The sequence below is a fragment of the Panthera onca genome, chromosome D1 (genome assembly GCF_046562875.1).
Source record: "Panthera onca isolate mPanOnc1 chromosome D1, mPanOnc1 haplotype 2, whole genome shotgun sequence".
NCBI lineage: Eukaryota > Metazoa > Chordata > Mammalia > Carnivora > Felidae > Panthera > Panthera onca.
The window spans coordinates 8,371,481-8,389,922 of record NC_138348.1 but is presented as its reverse complement, the minus strand read 5'-3'; the positions used below and the strand labels follow the sequence as shown (position 1 = coordinate 8,389,922).

At 42.1% G+C, this 18,442-nt stretch overlaps 1 protein-coding gene across 3 annotated transcripts in view; it reads right to left on the bottom strand.

The window, feature by feature from the left end:
* The window catches only part of ATL3 (atlastin GTPase 3), a 48,943-nt gene extending 30,501 nt beyond the window's left edge, over positions 1–18,442 (bottom strand). For 2 of the 3 annotated variants that reach the window (XM_060606985.3, XM_078433593.2), the window contains exons 1-3: positions 17,805–17,962; positions 5,878–6,092; positions 5,594–5,737 (exon numbers count right to left, since the gene is read on the bottom strand). In XM_060606985.3, the coding sequence (XP_060462968.2) occupies positions 5,594–5,737; positions 5,878–6,092; positions 17,805–17,850 (405 nt within the window). In that variant the 5' untranslated portion in view covers positions 17,851–17,962. Of the gene's footprint in view, positions 1–5,593; positions 5,738–5,877; positions 6,093–17,804; positions 17,963–18,133 lie in introns of those variants that run through there. The other variant, XM_060606986.3, reaches the window with a different exon arrangement.

Here is an 18,442-nt window from a genome sequence, read left to right as displayed (position 1 = left end):
GTATCTCAAGATATCTCGACTCCTATGGTCATTGCTCCCATGGTCATCAACTGATGAAGGAATACAGAAAATGTGGTATCTACCTACAGTGGAATACTACTGAGCCTTAAACAGGAAGGAAATCCTGCCATACATGACAACCTTCGATCTCTCCCAGGTCCAGCAGGAACCAAGCAAGGTCATTGCCGTATTGCCAAAGTATGCTTCCGGGCATCTCTTTCTCCTCAATTAGCGCCCGTGAATTTTTGCTATCTACCAATTTAGTGTAGAGGATACTGAGATAAGCCAGTCACAGAAGGACAAATGCTGCCTGATTCCACTGACATGAGACATCTAAAATAGTCAAACTCAAGGAAACAGAGAAGAGAATGGTGGTTGGCTGAGGAGAAGGCTAAATGGGCGCTGTTTAATGGGTATAAAGTTTTAGTTACACAAGATGGACGAGTTCTCAAAATCTGCTACACAGCCTACTGCCTATAGTTAACAGCATTATACTATGCACTTAAAATTCTAACAAGGTAGATCTCATGTTAAATGCTCTTAACTACAGTAAAAACAAGGAGAAAGAAAACCTATGTTTACATGAAAACTTGTACATGAATGCTCATGGTAGCATTACTCATAATACCCACAAAGTAAAAATAACCCAAATATCCTTCAAATGATGAAAGATAAAGTGTGACACGTCCATACAGCAGAGTATTACTCAGCCACGAAAAGAAATGAAGCATTGATGATGCTACACCACGGATGGGTGTTGAGGGCGCTGGGCTGGGAGTGGGGAGAGGCCAGACATAAGAACCACCTATTGTATGACTCCATTTGTATGAAATAAATGTTCAGAGCAGGCAAACAGATCCATGGAGAGGGAAAGTAGATCAAGAGTGGCCAGGTGCTGTGAAAAGAGGGAAATGGGGGAGTGACTGCTAATGAGTACTGGGTTTCTTTTTGGGGTGATGAAAGTGTTCTGGAATTAGACAATTGTGATCCTTGCACAGCCTCATGAGTAGATAAAAAACCACTGAATTATACACTTTAAAAAAAAATATTTATTTTGAGAGAGACAGTGAGCGAGCAGGGGAGGGGCAGAAAGAGAGGGACAGAGAGAATCCCAAGCAGACTCTGTGCTGTCAGTGCAGAGCCTGACGTGGGGCTCGATCCCATGAACCCAGAGATCATGACCTGAGCAGAAATCAAGAGTCAGGTGCTTAACCAACCGAGCCACCCAAGTACCCCTAAATTATATACTTTTAAAAGATGACTTTTATGATGTGTGAATTATATCTCAATAAAAAAGAACTCATCATGGCATATATTTACAAAAAGAAAAATAAGGCAAATGGGGAAATGAAATGCTAAAGAGAAGCTCTTGCAGAACAGGAGTCACATGTACGCTCAGATAAACTGCTGGATGTCTGGGGAAATGGTATTCTCGTATCACACAGTGAAATGGTGAACTGTCACAACCACAGTCAAGAACAATTTAGTAGCAGCTAGAAAAGGGGAAATGGGCATTCTCAGACCTAGCAAATGCACTGCCAGGTGGCTCTCTAATGTTCTGGACCAGAACCCAAAGAAAGAAATATACTTAACATCATGACTGAATACATTACACACATACATAAAGCTGAAACTAAATGTGTATGCACACTGCACTCTGATACTTTCTGCTCTGTTCTAGTTCTTTCTTTTTAAATACTGGTCATGAGCCAATAAATTGATTTCTCTACCCTTCATGGGTCATGGACAGAGTTCAAAAACTATGGCTTGGGGTCATGCTTGCACATTTACTCAAGGAGAGATTTATCAGATTGTTCACTGTAGCAAGGATTATAAAAATTTTTTTTAAAAATTTTTTTTAAAAGGAGACCATCTAAATGGGTTTAATTTAATTTAATGGAGTAGGTAAATGGATAAAATAAGACATTCATATAATTACTACATAACAGTTAAAAAGAATACACAAGTTACATATTTAAAAGATTTTCAACTAAAAAGTATAAATAAATTATCTACATTTTTATCCAGGTAAGTGCTAAGCTAAAATCTCACCAAGTATATTAAAAAGTTAAGACAATCATGGAGTGCCTCATGAATGGCTCAGTCAGTTAAGCATCCGACTTCAGGTCAGGTAATGGTCTTTCGGTTAGTGGGTTCGAACCCCTGCACTGTTAGCACAGCACAGAGCCTGCTTCAGATTCTGTCTCCCTCTCTCTCTGCTCCTCCCTCTCCCTCCCTCTTCCTCTCTCAAAAATAAATAAGTAAACATTTTTTTTTTTTTTTTTTTAAGTAAGACAATCATGGGATGCCCGGGGGGCTCAGTCAATTAAGCATCCAACTTCGGCTCAGGTCATAATCTCACAGTAGTTGGTTTGAGCCCCATGTCAGGCTCCGTGCTGACAGCTCAGAGCCTGGAGCCTGTTTCGGATTCTACGTCTCCCCGTCTCTCTGACCCTCCCCTGCTCATGCTCTCTTTCTGTCTCTCAAAAATAAATAAAAGTTTAAAAAAAAATTAAAAAAAAAAAGACAATCGTGAAACTTTTATTTGGGAAACTTCTAAAAAAACTGTTTATTAGTATGGCATTTCTACAATATTATATTGATTTCTGAAAGCACTCCTGATCCTGTTGAATGTCTGAACATAATGTTTTTTAAAGAGGTAGGAAACACAACACCAAGATATCTCTACACACCTATTAGGATGGCCAAAATCAAGAAGATGGACAACATTACATGCCGACGAGTATGTGGAACAACAGGAACTTGCATCATTGCTCGAAACAGTACAAAATGATACAGCTACTTTGGAAGACAGTTTGGCAGTTTCTTACAAAACTAAACATCGCCTTACATACAATCTAACGATCACACTCCTTGGTATTTACTCAAATGAGTTGAAACTGACATCCACACAAAAACCTGCTCACAAATGCTTCCAGCAGCTTTATTCGTAATTGCCAAAACTTGGGAGTATAGCTCAGGGGTAGGGCATTTGACTGCATAATTGCCAAAACCTGGAAGCAAACAAGATGTCCTTCAGTAGGTGAAGATACACTGTGGAACATCCATATAATGGAATATTATTCAGGAATAAAAAGAAATGAGCTATCAAGTCATTAAAAAAGGTGAGGAACCATAAAAGTACACTGCTAAGGGAAAGAAGCCAATCAGAAAAGGCTACAGACTGTCTGATTCCAACTATATGACTTTCCAGAAAAGGCAGAACTATGGAGACAGAAGATCAGAGGTTGCCAGTTCTGAGAGGAGGAGGGGGGAGAGGCAGGAACAAACAGGTGGAGCACAGAGGATTTTTAGGGCAGTGTACCTATTCTGTCTGACACAATAATGGTAGCTGCATATCAGTATACATTTACCAAAACCCACAGAATGTAGAGCACAAAGAAGGAATCCTAATGTAAACTGTGGGCTTTGGTTAATAGCAATATATCAATATTGGTTCATTATTATAAAAAATGCATTACACTAAAACAAGATATAAACAATAGGGGGAAACTGGCAGATGGGAAGGGGAGTATGAGAACTCAGCAGTTTCTGATCAATTTTTCCATAAATCTAAAATTGTCCCAAAAAATAAAGTCTATTAATGCAAACTGGTGCAGCCACTCTGGAAAACAGGATGGAGGTTCCTCAAAAAAATTAAAAATAGAACTACCCTACGACCCAGCAATTGCACTACTAGGTATTCATCCAAGGGATACAGGTGTGCTGTTTCAAAGGGGCACATGCACCCCAATGTTTATAGCAGCACTGCCGACTATAGCCAAAGTATGGAAAGAGCCCAAATGTCCATCGACGGAAGAATGGATAAAGAAGATGTGGTAAATATATATATACAATGGGATATTATTCAGCAATCAAAAATGAAATCTTGCCATATACAACTATATGGATGGAACTAGAGAGTATTATGCTAAGTGATATTAGTCAGAGAAAGAAAAATAGCATATGACTTCACTCATATGAGGACTTTAAGAGACAAAACAGATGACTGTAAGGGAAAGGAAGAAAAAATAATATAAAAACAAGGGAAGGGACAAAACATAAATATGTTTTGTTTCTCTTAAATATGGAGAACAAGCAGAGGGTTACTATAGGGTTTGTGGGAGGGGGGATGGGCTAAATGGGTAAAGGGCATTAAGGAATCTACTCCTGAAATCATTGTTGCACTATATGCTAACTAATATATGCTAACTTAAATTTACTTGGTTGTAAATTTTAAATAAACAAATAAAATAATCATCTCAAAAAATAAATAAGTAAAATCCATTAATTTTTTTAAAGGTGAGGAAGCCAAAATGATGTCAAAAAACAATGAGCTTTATGGGAGTCAATTCAACAAGATAAAATGAGGGCACTACAAATGTCAGATAACTAAAAGCAAAGCTTGCTTACTACTAACTTTGTAGAGACTTCCTAAACTATTATGAAAAATTAACACACCAGTTGCCCCCCAAAATAAGAATCAGATCCACCAGTTCTACAAAATCACGAAGTCAAAAATAATTACGTATTCCTAGAAAGAAAATTATGAAAGCATCTACCATACATTATCAGAAATGTAGAAAGAGAGCAATGATACTGAAAAACACAGAAATGAACAGTTGTAGAGCCTTGTTGTAATGCCTGACCGAAGAGCCCCTGTATTACCCACTGCAGGCCTTAACTCCCGGGGTCTCTTTCTGGCATCTCTAAAATGGGAAGACTGGGCTTCCACTTCCCACCAAAATGGAGTAAGAGACTGAAATTACCCTCCAACCTGAAACCAAAAAAGAACAAAATACATGAAAAGGCAGTTCAAGACACTGGACATCAGGTAACAAAGGATAATGATCCTCAAGGGAAAGGAAACAGGTAAGGTGAGCCCGTCCGTTGTCCCAGCTTACCGGCCAAGGCTCGGGCAAGGGAAACCCAGGCAGAACCCGACAGATTCCCTGAGTTGAAGAGACACAGCTGAGAGTCAGGGAGACCAAGAAAGCTGGAATTCCCAGGCAGAGAGAGATACAACAAACCCCAGGGATCTGCAGAGGGTCCACGTCAAGAGTTCAGCATGAGGACACTACCTGAGGCTCGAGAAACAACCATCCAAAAGGTTCAGAGGGAACAGTACCCCGTGCTCACAGACAGCCAAGAACAGGCGTGTTCCCTCAGCCAGACATAATTCTAGAGTACTCAGAAGAGTACTGGGTGGTGAGGAGTAAATAGGTCTAGATTAAATACTACTCTGGTACCATTTAACAAACCTTTTTATTCTTTTTTTTTTTTAACGTTTATTTTTGAGAGAATGCACGGGTGGGGTAGGAACAGAGAGAGAGAGAGAGAGAGAGAGAGAGAGAGAGAGAGAGAGACAGAGGATCCGAAGCGGGCTCTGTGCCTACAGGCTGACAGCAGCGAGCCCGATGTGGGCTTGAACTCATGAACCATGAGACCATGACCTGAGCTGAAGTCAGACGCTCAACCGACTGAGCCACCCAGATGCCCCTGGATAAATATTATTTTTAACTCAATTATCAGAGTACACACTAAAGTTCCCATTTTGTTGTTTTTGTTCATTTAAAAGTCTGTTCTTCCTTACCTTCTTCCCACCTGGCTTCTCCACGGTGAAAACTTCACTCCAGATCTGAATCCCAGTGGTTTCTGGGTCAGAGCCCCCTCTCCATGAAAATCCTGTTAACGGTTCTTCTGAGTCACCCAACCAATTTGAACGGCCACCTTCCTTCTACAGGAGAAATAAGTAATATCCATTAAATCTTAAATTTTGAGTAATTTTGCACATCAAGGATAATCCATGAGCTTATCTTGCTCTTTTGGACACAAAAGTCTCATTTTCTAACCTGAGAGGAAATAATTCTCACTTACCTGGAAATACAAGTATCGTAGCATAAAGTCCAGAAAGAAGGATTTGCCCTTCCGGAAGGCACCAGCCACGGACACCACCACCACATCAAGGTCTCGGATGTGGTCCTGCAAGAGAATGCTGGCCAAAGCTTTCTCTTCTAGCTCAAAGGAATGCTGGTCTTTCTGAACCAAAACAACCTGCACTGGACCAGGCTTTCCAGTCTCCATGGCAACACCTAGATTGTTGGAGAGAAAAATATTAAGTTTCAAATCTTTTTTTTAAATTTGTATTTTTGAACATGGGAAAAGCAAAATCTTCTTAAACAACACAAAAGCACTAACCATAAAAGAAAAAAAATGACAAATTAGACTCCATGATAAAATTAAGAATTTTTGCTCATTAAAAGACATCATTAAGTAAATATGAAAGCCACAGGCTAGGAGAAAATATTCACCATACCTGTATCCAAAAACTCACATCCAGAATGAATACAGAAATCCATAAGAAAAGGACAAATATTCCAATTTTTAAAATAGTAATAAGCAAAAGGCACTTCACGAAAAAAGGATATCCAAATGGTCAATAATCATATAAAGAGGTGGTTCCATACCATTACTTATCAAAGAAAACATAAATTAAAACCATAATGAGATACCATCACCTGTCCATCTGAAAGGCTAAAATTTAAAAGACGGACAATATCAACTGTGGGAGAGGATATGGTACAACTGGAATATTCATACACATTCTGATGAGAATATAACCACTCTGGAAATCTTCTTGACAATATCTATTAAAACTAGACATAATCTAGCAATTCTACTCCTAGGTATGTAAGAGAAATAAATGCTTATGTCTACCAAAAGACAGAAATACAAGAATGTTCATTCACATCAGCTTTATTCAAAATAGTCCAAAACCAGAAACAATCCAAATGTCCATCAACAGTAGAAAGGATGCCCGCCACTGCTAAGCCTTTTACATACATTTAACTTAATCCTCAGAACAATCCTATGAGGTAAATAATACCACCCTGTATTTAAAAACAAGGATACTAGGTAGGAATGCAAGCTGGTACAGCCACTCTGGAAAACAGTATGGAGGTTCCTCAAAAAACTAAAAAAAGAACTACCCTATGACCCAGCAATGGCACTGCTAGGTATTTACCCAAGGGATACGGGTGTGCTGTTTCAAAGGGGCACATGCACCCCAATGTTTATAGCAGCACTATCAACAATAGCCAAGGTATGGAAAGAGCCCAAATGTCCACCGATGGATGAATGGATAAAGAAGATGTGGTATACAGATACAACGGAGTATTACTCGGCAATCAAAAAGAATGAAATCTTGCCATTTGCAACTACGTGGATGGAACTGGAGGGTATTATGCTAAGTGAAATTACTCAGTCAGAGAAAGACAAATATCTTATGACTTCACTCATATGAGGAATTTAAGATACAAAACAGATGAGCATAAGGGAAGGGAAGCAAAAATAATATAAAAACAGGAAGGGGGACAAAGCATAAGAGTCATAAATATGGAGAACAAACAGAGGGTTACTGGAGGGGTTGTGGGAGGGGGGATGGGCTAAATGGGTAAAGGGCATTAAGGAATCTACTCCTGAAATCATTGTTGCACTATATGCTAACTAATTTGGATGTAAATTTAATTAATTAATTAATTAATTAATTAATTAATATAAGGATACTAGAGCTTACAAAAGCTAAACATCTTGCCCAACAAGTTCTGGAGAAAAGCCTGAAAGGATGTTTAGGGGCTAGGACTTGCAGATCACTCTTAATAACCTAGTCAGCATTTTAGGGGCAATTAATTCTTTAGCTCAAAATTAAGCACTAACTAGTAGTTTCCCTGACACAGTTGAATGCACAAAGATATTAATTCTTTGAAATTCAGAGCCGGGGCCCCTGGGTGGCTCAGTTGGTTAAGCGTCTGACTTTGGCTCCAGTCATGGTCTCACGATTCGTGGGTTCAAGCCCCGTGTCAGGCTCTGCGCTGACAGCACAGAGCCTGCGTGGGATTCTCTCTCCCTCTCTCTGCCCCTCCCCTGCTTGCACTTTCTCTCTCAAAAATGAACAAAAAAACTTAATTTTAAAAAAAGAAAGAAATTCCGAGCCACTTAGTAGCTATGGATTTATGGAAAGTTTACAAAAAGCTACAAGCGTAGCTTAAGGATGCAGCAAAGCACTATTTCCCTAAATGTGAGTATGTGCCACAGGCATTAAAGGAGATGTTTCCATGTAGTTAAAAGGACAATTTTTATTCTAATAATTATGTATTTTAATGTGTATTAGGAAACAAAACCATGTTTTAACGGACTATTGCTTAGAAGGATGGCAAGTTTAAAAGGGGAATCAACTTAAAGTAAACTGAGAGGCACCTGGGTGGCTCAGTCAGTTGAGCATCTGACTTCCGCTCAGGTCATGATTTCACAGCTTGTGGGTTCGAGCCCCACATGGGGCTCTATGCTGACAGCTCAGACACTGGAGCCTGCTTCAGATTCTGTGTCTCCTTCTCTGCCCCTCCCTTGCTCATGCTCTCTCTCTCTTTCAAAAATAAGTAAACATTAAAAAAATTTAAAAATAATAAAGTAAATTGAAAGATAAATATTAAGTAAAGCATTGTACAGGTAAGCAGATATGGCCAAAATCACAAATATGGTTCCCAAGTTACTTTTGTCTGGGAAGGACTGAAGGTTGCCTGATCACAGCAGGCAAAGTCAACAAACAGCAAGACTGCCATACTGCACCCTTTAAGCTAAAGAAACTGCTGATCACTTTTTATATTTAAAATGTCAGCAACAAAAGGGTCTTGCCACTTATTAATTTCTGGCAGACTACTGGAAAACAAGTTATAAATACACAAGAACTGTCATGGTATCATTGTGATAAATGTATAGGAATATTTTTCTTTCCCTTTACTGCCTGGATAAAAGGAAACATTTCTGTGAATATTCTCTCACAGTTCTTTTTATTGCCACAATAGCAGGTGAATCCAGGAACTAAGGACCTTCAATCTTTCATATAAAAGAACTAACAAGAACAATTTATTCGGACCTTATGGATAAGCCACAGTGTTAAGTACTGTGCAATACTCAGAGCAGTTCCAAACAAGGTCCCTGAGATGGCTGGTCGCTCCCCCAACATTCATTTTCCCCTCCTGCTAAAAAATCCAACAGATTTTTTTGCTGGGCATAACACTGCCGGAAAGAAACACGTTTTCAACCCAATCCCGTAGCAGGGCCATCACCGTGTGCCTAAGTTCTGACTGGAAACGATATAACAACTTCCCCCTTTCCTGCTAGCTGGATGCATCAGCGGGAGGGAGTCATCCCGCACCAGGCACATGAGGGCAACACCCGGGAGCACTGGAGCAACAAGAGAGGTAGGGCCTAGGGCTTCATGCGGCAGAAGCGCCATGCTGGCTCGCTGTTATGTGAATGAATGTGTGAATGAATGAATGAAACTTACTTGAAGGCTCTCTCAGATACAGCCAAACCCAGTAACCCGTGCAACAGTCCCGGGGGACTTCACAATTAAGTTCATGATGCTGGCTCTTTCAATTTCATCTATTCCACCATTAAAGTGTGCTGAGCAATGTGGACGTACTGACACACAGCAGGCCCACAATAAACGACTGTAACAACAATGAACCGTATGTTCTGGAATACGGTTGAAAGCTACGACCCCGAGGATGCAGATGGTTTTGTCAGAGCACCAGGCACAGGAGGTAAGGTTCCTGGGGCTACAGACAAGATGGAATAAACCGATGACCAGAACGTATGCAGTTGTGCACAATGAACTGTGCTTCAAGGGAAGATGAAGACTACGGAGAAGGCCAGTTGGGAGAACAAAGGAGATAAGACCGTCATTCATTTCTTCCTCTTTCGCCTACAGCCCAATGAAAAGGAGGAGAACCGGGCTATGTTTAGTTGGAGGACCCGGGGTGAGCTTGCATTTCTCTTCACAACAGTTTACTGGGCACACTGGATTTAAAAAGATCTTGTTGGGGCGCCTGGGTGGCTCAGTCGGTTAAGCGTCCGACTTCAGCTCAGGTCACGATCTCACGGTCCGTGAGTTCGAGCCCCGCGTCGGGCTCTGGGCTGATGGCCCAGAGCCTGCTTCCGATTCTGTGTCTCCCTCTCTCTCTGCTCCTCCCCCGTTCATGCTCTGTCTCTCTCTGTCTCAAAAAAAAAAAAAAAAAAAAAAAAAAAAAAAAGATCTTGTTCCTTTGGTTTGGTTCCACTTAAGGGAAAAATCATTTTGAACTGTACACACCACCAATAATTCAATTTAAACAGAGTTGCTCTCTTTTCACCACATCATCTTTCTCTCACTTCCTAAGACAAAGAGACAGTATCATTGATCTTCCAAGTAAAAACTTTATTTCTACTCACACTTTTCCAGATGTTATATAAATGTCCTTTTTGTCTTAAAAAAAAAATAAAGATTTTATTTACTTAAGTAATCTCTACACCCCACGTGGGTGTAGAATCACATGTTCCTCTGACTGAATCAGCCAGGTACCCCCCCCCAAAATTTGTTTAAAAAGAGGCACCAGGTTGGTTCAATCAGAGGAGCACGTGACTCATCTCGGAGTCGTGAGTTTGAGCCCTACATGGGGTGTAGAGATTAAATAAAACTACAAAAATAAATTTTTTAAATAAAAAAATAACTGTCCTTTGCTGGTTTATCTGCATATCTCAGGCTCCCTGATCCCTTAAGATCCCTTCATCAAAACCCTAGCTTAGGCCATACCACCTCCAATCTTTCTTGCCAGTTAGGCACCGTCCCCAAGGGTTACTTTAATGATAGGACCTCATCCATTAGGGCTGACCTTCGTTACAGCACAAAAACACATCATGACAGCAACTACACAAGGGGCTATCAAAACACTTTATGGACTGATGGCTCAAAGCTAAATCTCCATCCTCTAAGCCAAAGTTGTTCACGGTTCTCCCCACTGCCTTGGTTCCTCTAATTCCTTACTCCCCTCATCTTCCCAGGCAGATTTACATTCACTGGTCTTTCTACTGGAAGAAACTTAGGATTCAGGTCCTGTCCTGCCTGGATCCCAAAATTTCCAATGTACAATCTATTCAACCATTTGTTCCCACCTCCTGAAATGCAAGCTCCCCCCTGACTCCAGGCAAACGATTATCCTTCGGCGCTCACATTCACCCTCCCTCTGTCCTGATCCCTTCCAGCCCAGACTCTCAGAGCCTATCACTTTACCTGATATACTAAAAAGAAAACAGGCTCTGGAATCCAGAGGGCAGGGCTTGAATCTTTTTTCTCTCCCCTCTAGAATGTAAGCTCCATGAGGGCAGGAATTTTTGTCTCTTTTGTTCAATGTTAGATCCCCCAAGATCCCAGAACAAGGCCCACACCTAGCGGACACCCAATAAATACTTGTGGAATAACTGAATAAACCCCACCACCTAGTCTCAATGTGACTATGGATAAATTTCTTACCACTTGTAGCTCCATTTATTTACAAATTGAATACTCATTTCAAAGCAGAGTCTAACACATATTAGGAACTCAATAAAGTGGTCCCACTTTCCTATTGCCAATAAAACCTCATACCTACTATTATTCCACTCATTATAACACTAGCATTTGTGATCATGACTTATTACCCAGCTGGGAGCTTCTGGGAAGTAGGGAAACGGTCACATTCAGTCCCAGTATCTAAAAGGAAGAAGTTTCCTAGTATTGTGCACATTAACCCCAATAGTACATGTCAAGTATCTCAATAAAAATCAGTTTCTTCTCTTCCCTCTTGCAGTCTCCTTTCACCGCCAAACTCCTTGAAGGTATGTCTTCATCCATTTACCCATTCCCTTCTCATCACTTTGCAATCTGACTTTCCTCTCAATCTCCCTGTTGAAACTATTCTCAGGTTTATCAATGACCTCTTGCCAAATCCAATGGCCCTTTCTTGATTCTCATTCAACTGTGTGACAGACAACACAACTGCCACTTGGTTCTAGAACTTCTGAAAACCTTTGGACTCAGAGACAGTGCCCATTCCTAGCTCCCACCCAATCTCTTTACCATCTCCTTCAGCTGCTTCTTTTTCTCTTTGGCCTCCTGTGAGTTACACCAGCACTCTGCTTCAGTCTTGTGGTTCTCATGCGCTCCGTCAATGAGCTCTTTATTCTTGTAATTTCGCTATACCCTCTATTTTGGTGATGCAACTTCATTAATTCCTAACCTGCATTCAGGTCCAAATGTGAAACTACCTAAGGGACAGATTCGCCTGGATATTCCACCATCACCTCACTCTCAGAAGTAATATGTAGAAATATACGGGTGTAGGAGTCAAGAGACGAGTTCCTGTTCCAGTCCTACCACTAACAACCTATGTCATTCTGGGCATGTCTAGTCTTTGGTCTCAACTGTGAAATGAGTCAAGATTCAACCTCTAGAAACCCTTCCAGTACTAACATTTCATAAGTCTACTTGTAGTGTCATCAAAATGAATCCTCTCAATTATTCCACTTCTCTGAAATCTCTACCTCTCAACCTCTACATCTCCCGACTCTGTCTTCCTTTACACTATATCCCCAAATCCTATCATTTCCTCCTATGACTCAAGCTCCTCTTTTGGCAAAGGCAGAATGTACAGGAGAAAGGTCTTCCCCAACAACTGGGGCCCAGTTTTGCAATGACTCTTAACAGCATGAGTAAATCATTTTACTTCTGTGTCTCAGTTTCCTCTACAAAACCAGGCAGTTAGGTGAAGTGATTTTCTAGCTCTAAAATTCAATGACTCTTTAACAATTGAAAATTCCCTGGATATTTAAATTGGCCAAACTTGCTAGGTAACCCATTCATCCCTTGGCGTAATTTAAATTATACAAGAATGGCTAAAGAACAAGTCAAAATTTATAACGATAAAAACATTAAAGCAACTTGCAAAGGATTCACACGAAAGCTTTCGAGGTTTGGGGTTTTGTTTTGAGGGGTTTTTTTTTGGGGGGTGGGGATTGGGATTCCCCCTAATTGCAATGAAATTACTCCCACTTCTCAGGAATCTTAAACTCTAAAGATCCAACCTCCAGGAATGGTAGTAGAAAAACTTTTAAGTGGCAACCTTACATGCCTTCTCCCTTTAGTGAAGCAATTCTTCCCCAAGATCTATAAATCTACTCTGACACAACAGTAATGCTCACTTATATGAACAGTTAATGTTCATTTATATGAAGAGCTAAGGCTGTATTGTGTTTATATGAATAACAGAGACATTTTTGTACACATATAGAGATGTGGCCTGACCATAGTCACATCTGTCATCCATATACATATAAATGAACTTAAAACCTATGTTCAAAAAAAAGCGTGTAGGACAAATGCTCTTTCATACTGCCAATTCTGATTATTGCTGTAATAGCTCATAGTAATACTGAAACAGCCATCACTTCAGGTATGTAGGAAATGCTGAAAATATCTGGATAATGAAAGTCTTTTAACAGTTTGTGTGGAAGCTACAATCTTTTTTCTAATTACTTTTAAAGCACTGATTTATCCTTTACTTTTGGCACAACACACCTTAATCCGGACTCACCAACAGGTCTATATACACCTGTTCAAATAATCTCTGTGATAACTGCATTCAATACACTTAGCTCTGCACCAAAATGGCAAAGGCAGACAACCCAAGTAGAAAGTTGAAAGACTTAACAGGTGAAACAAATTATCACAGGGAAGCATTTGTAGAGACCTAGCAAATTACAGCATTAACTCTTCCTAGAACGACCTAACTTTGAATGTTTAAAAGACTTTTTAAAACGTAGTTCCACAGGCTAAATTAAAAATAGGTGAGACTACTGAATCATAACTGGGCTTTTCAGGTCTATGGAAAACATAACTTCTAACAAATAAATTCTATCAGAAAAGCATTATCGGGGGGCACCTGGGTGGCCCAGTCAGTCGGTTAAGCATCCGACTTCTGATTTCGGCTCAGGTCATGATCTGGTTGGTGAGATCGAGCCCGTCAGGCTGGTGCATTGACAGTGCAGAGCCTGCTTGGGATTCTCTCTCTCCCTCTCTCTCTCTGCCCCTCCCCATTGTGCGCTCGCTTGCTCTCTCAAAATAAACTTAAAAAAGCATCGTAGGAAAAAAGTTTAAATTCCCCTCAAATATTTGAAAACACACCTGAACGGGGATAAATTTAATGAAACTAGTTAACTGGAAGCAGTTGCAACTGCCACTTCAGAAAATTCATACAGAATTTAGTTGATCAGTTCGACAGTGTAGACCAGGGTTATTCAACCTGGGCATTACTGGTATTTGGGGCCAGATAACTCTCTACTGTGGGAAGCTATCCCATTCATTGCAGGATATCTAGCAGCAACTCTGGCCTCTACTCACTAGATACCAGTAATGCTATCCCCTGGTTGTAAGACTCAAAAATGTTTCCAGAAATTGCTAAATGTCCCACCGGGGCATAATCACCCTGGGTTAAGAACCACTAGAGTAGAGCCAGCCTCAGTGCTCATCTTTACTGCTTAGAGAGTTCCAAAAGCAAATTAACTTCAGTTTCAGAAACATTTCTACTAAGTATAGTGTATGACTCAGGGTAAAGTTATGACCTGAGTTTTCCACTCTCCTTTTGAAACACATTTAATAAAGGGCAAGAGCAACACACCCAAAAACAGAGGCATATCATTTCATGCCTTGTTCTCGCTGGCAGTCTTTAAAGTTCCTAATTCAGACAAGGCCAGAGAAAACACATCATCGTATGTGAGGGTAAGTACGCTAAGACCTCTGCCAACTCCAACTGCTGGGTGTGGTTCCATTTGCTCATGGTTGGGGAGTGCTTTTATATACTGTATTCTATTCTGTCTTAAGGCAGTAAGTAGATACACATATTTTTTTAAGTTGTCTCAGTGAAAATACTACTTATACGAAACAAAAGAGAACACTGGGGGAAATTTACATTGTAATCAATTCAAGGGCTTAAGAGGAATTTTTTCTCAATTCATCTGCCATAAAAAAAAAAAACCTGTGTACTTTAGCACAGAATGCTGAACAAAACCGTATTTTCCTGGTCAGTTTTGTAGTGCTTTATGAACTTATAAAGATAACTATGACTAAACAGTACTGAAGATTCAGAAATGCAGAGACCAGGCTGAATCTAAAAATGACGCCAGGCTATATTATAGAAAAAAAACATTTTTTTAATAGAATGAGTTCAATATTCATCCTATTTGACTCTTCCCTAAAAATAAGAAATCACCAAAATCAATTTGGTTACCTGAAGGTTTTGTCTGTGTTCCAACTGAATAATGCTTTCTTAATTGGCAATATTTGACTTGGATGCCTTATCAAGACATAAAAACAGTTTTTTCACCTACCACACCAGTAAAGTCTATTTCCTAACTTGTAATATACTTTAGCTGTGAAATATATCAAGTTCTATCAAAATACATGCTACTAAAAAGTATGTTTTACAAATTTGCAAAGAGCATCAACTTCTCAACACAAATACTGATATTACGGGGGCACCTGGGTGGCTCAGTCGGTTTAGTGTCTGACTTCGCTTCAGGTCATGACTTCGAGGTTGAGTTCAAGCCCCACACCGGGGTCTGGGCTGATAGCTCAGAGCCTGAGCCTGCTTCAGATTCTGTGTCTCCTTCTGTCTCTGTCCCTCCCCAGCTCTGTCTCTCAAAAATAAACATTAAAAAAAATTTTTTTTAACGCATATTGACATTACAAATTATAGTTCCCATAAAGTAACAAATCAAATGGAAGCAACCACCTACAGGGAAATTTTAGTATATATTAGTACACAAATTAGAATTACTTGGGGTTAACTGTTGGCTGGCCCCTGGATGAAGTAAATCAGAATCAGTGGGTCCCACACATCGTCAGGTTTTAAACACCACAGGTTTTTCTAATGTGCAGCAGAACTGAGATAGTCGGCTCTACAGTGACTAAAGCTTTTTTTTTCTTTTAAACAAAAGCTTTCCCCTCACTTTCCCCTTCCCCTGCCATGATGTTTTTTAGACAATATATTCCTAAAACTTCAGATAACTTGGGGAAATGTTTTCAAATTCAGATTAACTTTAAAATGCATCTGTGTTACGTGAACAATTTCTCAGTTCACAAGGCCAGAGAAACTTAACAGGCATGCCTAGTCATTATAGGCAAATTTTAAACCGGTTCTCAAACAAGTTCACACAACCCAGGTGCTTCATAGGAATCTTAAAAGGATACTAACCAAACTGTTAAATGACCTAGCACTGGGGATTTGGGGAGGTCAGACAACTTTATACTGATCTCTTGCTTCTTACAATTCTCTATTATCTCATTTTAAATAATGAGTGTGCATTTAAACTTTTTTCTAAGATTTAGAAATCAGAAGAATGAAAAACACACGTGCTGCAACGCAGAATCAATTTTAAAAAGCCCATTCGAAACAAGTTCTATTGGGGCGCGTGGGTGGCTCAGTCGGTTGAGCGTCCAACTTCAGCTCAGGTCATGATCTCACAGTTCGTGAGTTCGAGCCCCGCGTCGGGCTCTGTGCTGACAGCTCAGAGCCTGGAGCCTGTTTCGGATTCTGTGTCTCCCTCTCTCTCTCTGACCCTCCCCGGTTCATGCTCTGTCTCTCTCTGTCTCAAAAGTAAATAAACGTTAAAAAAAAAAAAAAAGAAACAAGTCCTATTTAGTGAACGCTAAGAAAATTATGCCAGTACACACATTTATCCCCTATCGTTATTTTCCTTAATTTCACGATTATCCCAATGAGCTAGTAAACGGTAGCTAAAAAAACAACGTGCTGCACTAGTGTTATTCCTTTTATTACAGAGATCCGTTTCATCCAAGCGTTTCCTATACAGGTGGTAAAAGCAGAAACAGGGATTTCTAGCCTACAAGGCTAGTTTGGTACAAAGTCGAAAAAAGCACTAATTTGAACTTCAGTTCACTGCAACACTGAACACCTGACACAGATTAAAACCACGTAGGTTTTGCTTCTCCAAAGGCAAGCCAAAATGTGAAGTGACGTTCTGGGGTCCGTTAGTTCTTTTCTCCCTTTCACAAAACACTGCACCCAACTTCGCACTCAGATTCGAGGGCTCGGATTTAAGATTCTCCAAACAATGTTTTGTGTTTTTTTTTTTTGCTTCTAGGTTTCTCGAGTAAAACTTTAGGCGATTTCAGTTGACGCACAAGCCAAGACCAAAGCTGGGTAAAATGACTGATGAAGTATCTATCCTTCAACCTACGGTCTCTATTTGATTAATACTTTTGCTCTTTGTTAGGTCTTCGGGAACGCCTCGGCACAACGTACGGTGCCTAACGTCCTAGAAGAACTTCCTAAAGACCAATTCAGGCCACATTCTTTGATCTCGTTCATGGAAAGAAGGGCGATGTTAAAATCCACGCTCCTAATACTTGTCAGCGCCTCGAGGTCGTTAGCACGAAAATAAAGCTTCCAACTCCAAGACACTTCGGAGTCCGCCAGCGCCTTGCCAAAGGCTGACCCTAGACCATCTACCTTCCCGCTCCCTGGGCCCCCGGATCCCGGGCCGCGAGCGAGAGAGCGAGCGAGCAAGCCAAGTGCCGGGCAGGGAGGGGGGCCGCAGCCCCGGAGCGCGCGCCGCTCGGCCAGGGCGGGGCCGGCGGGGCCGCAGTTGCGGGACTCCGCCCGCCCGCCCCACCAGCCTTCGCGCACTGCGGGCCTCCCCCGCGCGCAGGGCCCGACCCCCGAAGGCGGCCGCTCCCAGCCGGGAGCCGAGGCGCCGCCCGCGCCCGATCCTCGCGACCAGCCCCCGGCCCCGAAGTCGCGGCCGAGGGTACCCCGGGCAGGGGCGCGCGGTACAAGCCCCGGGACCGAAAGGGCGGCGGTGCGGCCGGGCGGTCTTCTTGGAACTATAATCAGGAGGGCGGCGGGGGCGGGGGAAATTGGGCACCTCACCTGCTCCTCCCGAGGCAGCCGCTACCGCTCGCTGAGGGGACAACATGGAGCCTCCGCCTTCAGCACAAGCAGCAGGGGCGCGGAGAGGGGCGGGCTGAGGCGAGAACGAACCGGGCCCAAGAGGCGGGAAACGGGCGGGGCCTGGGCTCCAGAAGAAACTGGGGAGAAGGAGGGGGACGCAGAGCTTGGAGGGAAAGAACACGGGGCGGGTCTGCGAGGCGCGGCAGGCGCTTGGGAGGGCCGGGGGTGGGGGAGGCGCGAGCGACCGAATCCCGCCCGCCCGACGCGTGTGCTCGTACGCGCGCGCGCGCGCGCGCGCCGCTGGCTACCTGGGACTGCGCAACGGGGGCGGCTGTCCGTTGGGAATTGTAGTCCGGCGCTCTGAGTCCCAGCCTGCGGTCCCTCGTCTGCGCACTCATCCGGGGCGGGGAAAAAGCGGAAGAGAAAGGACTGGGCGCGGCTCTTCGACGACTGAACTACAACTCCCAACAGGCCACGCGGGGAGGGGAGGAGCGAGCCCGCTCAAGCCCGGGCCCGCCCGCGAGCCCCGCTGGGATCCTGATCTTGAGACACGGTCGGGGGCGAGGGATTTGGGGTAACCGGCCTTCAGCCCCTACCCGCCGCGTTTGAGACGGTTT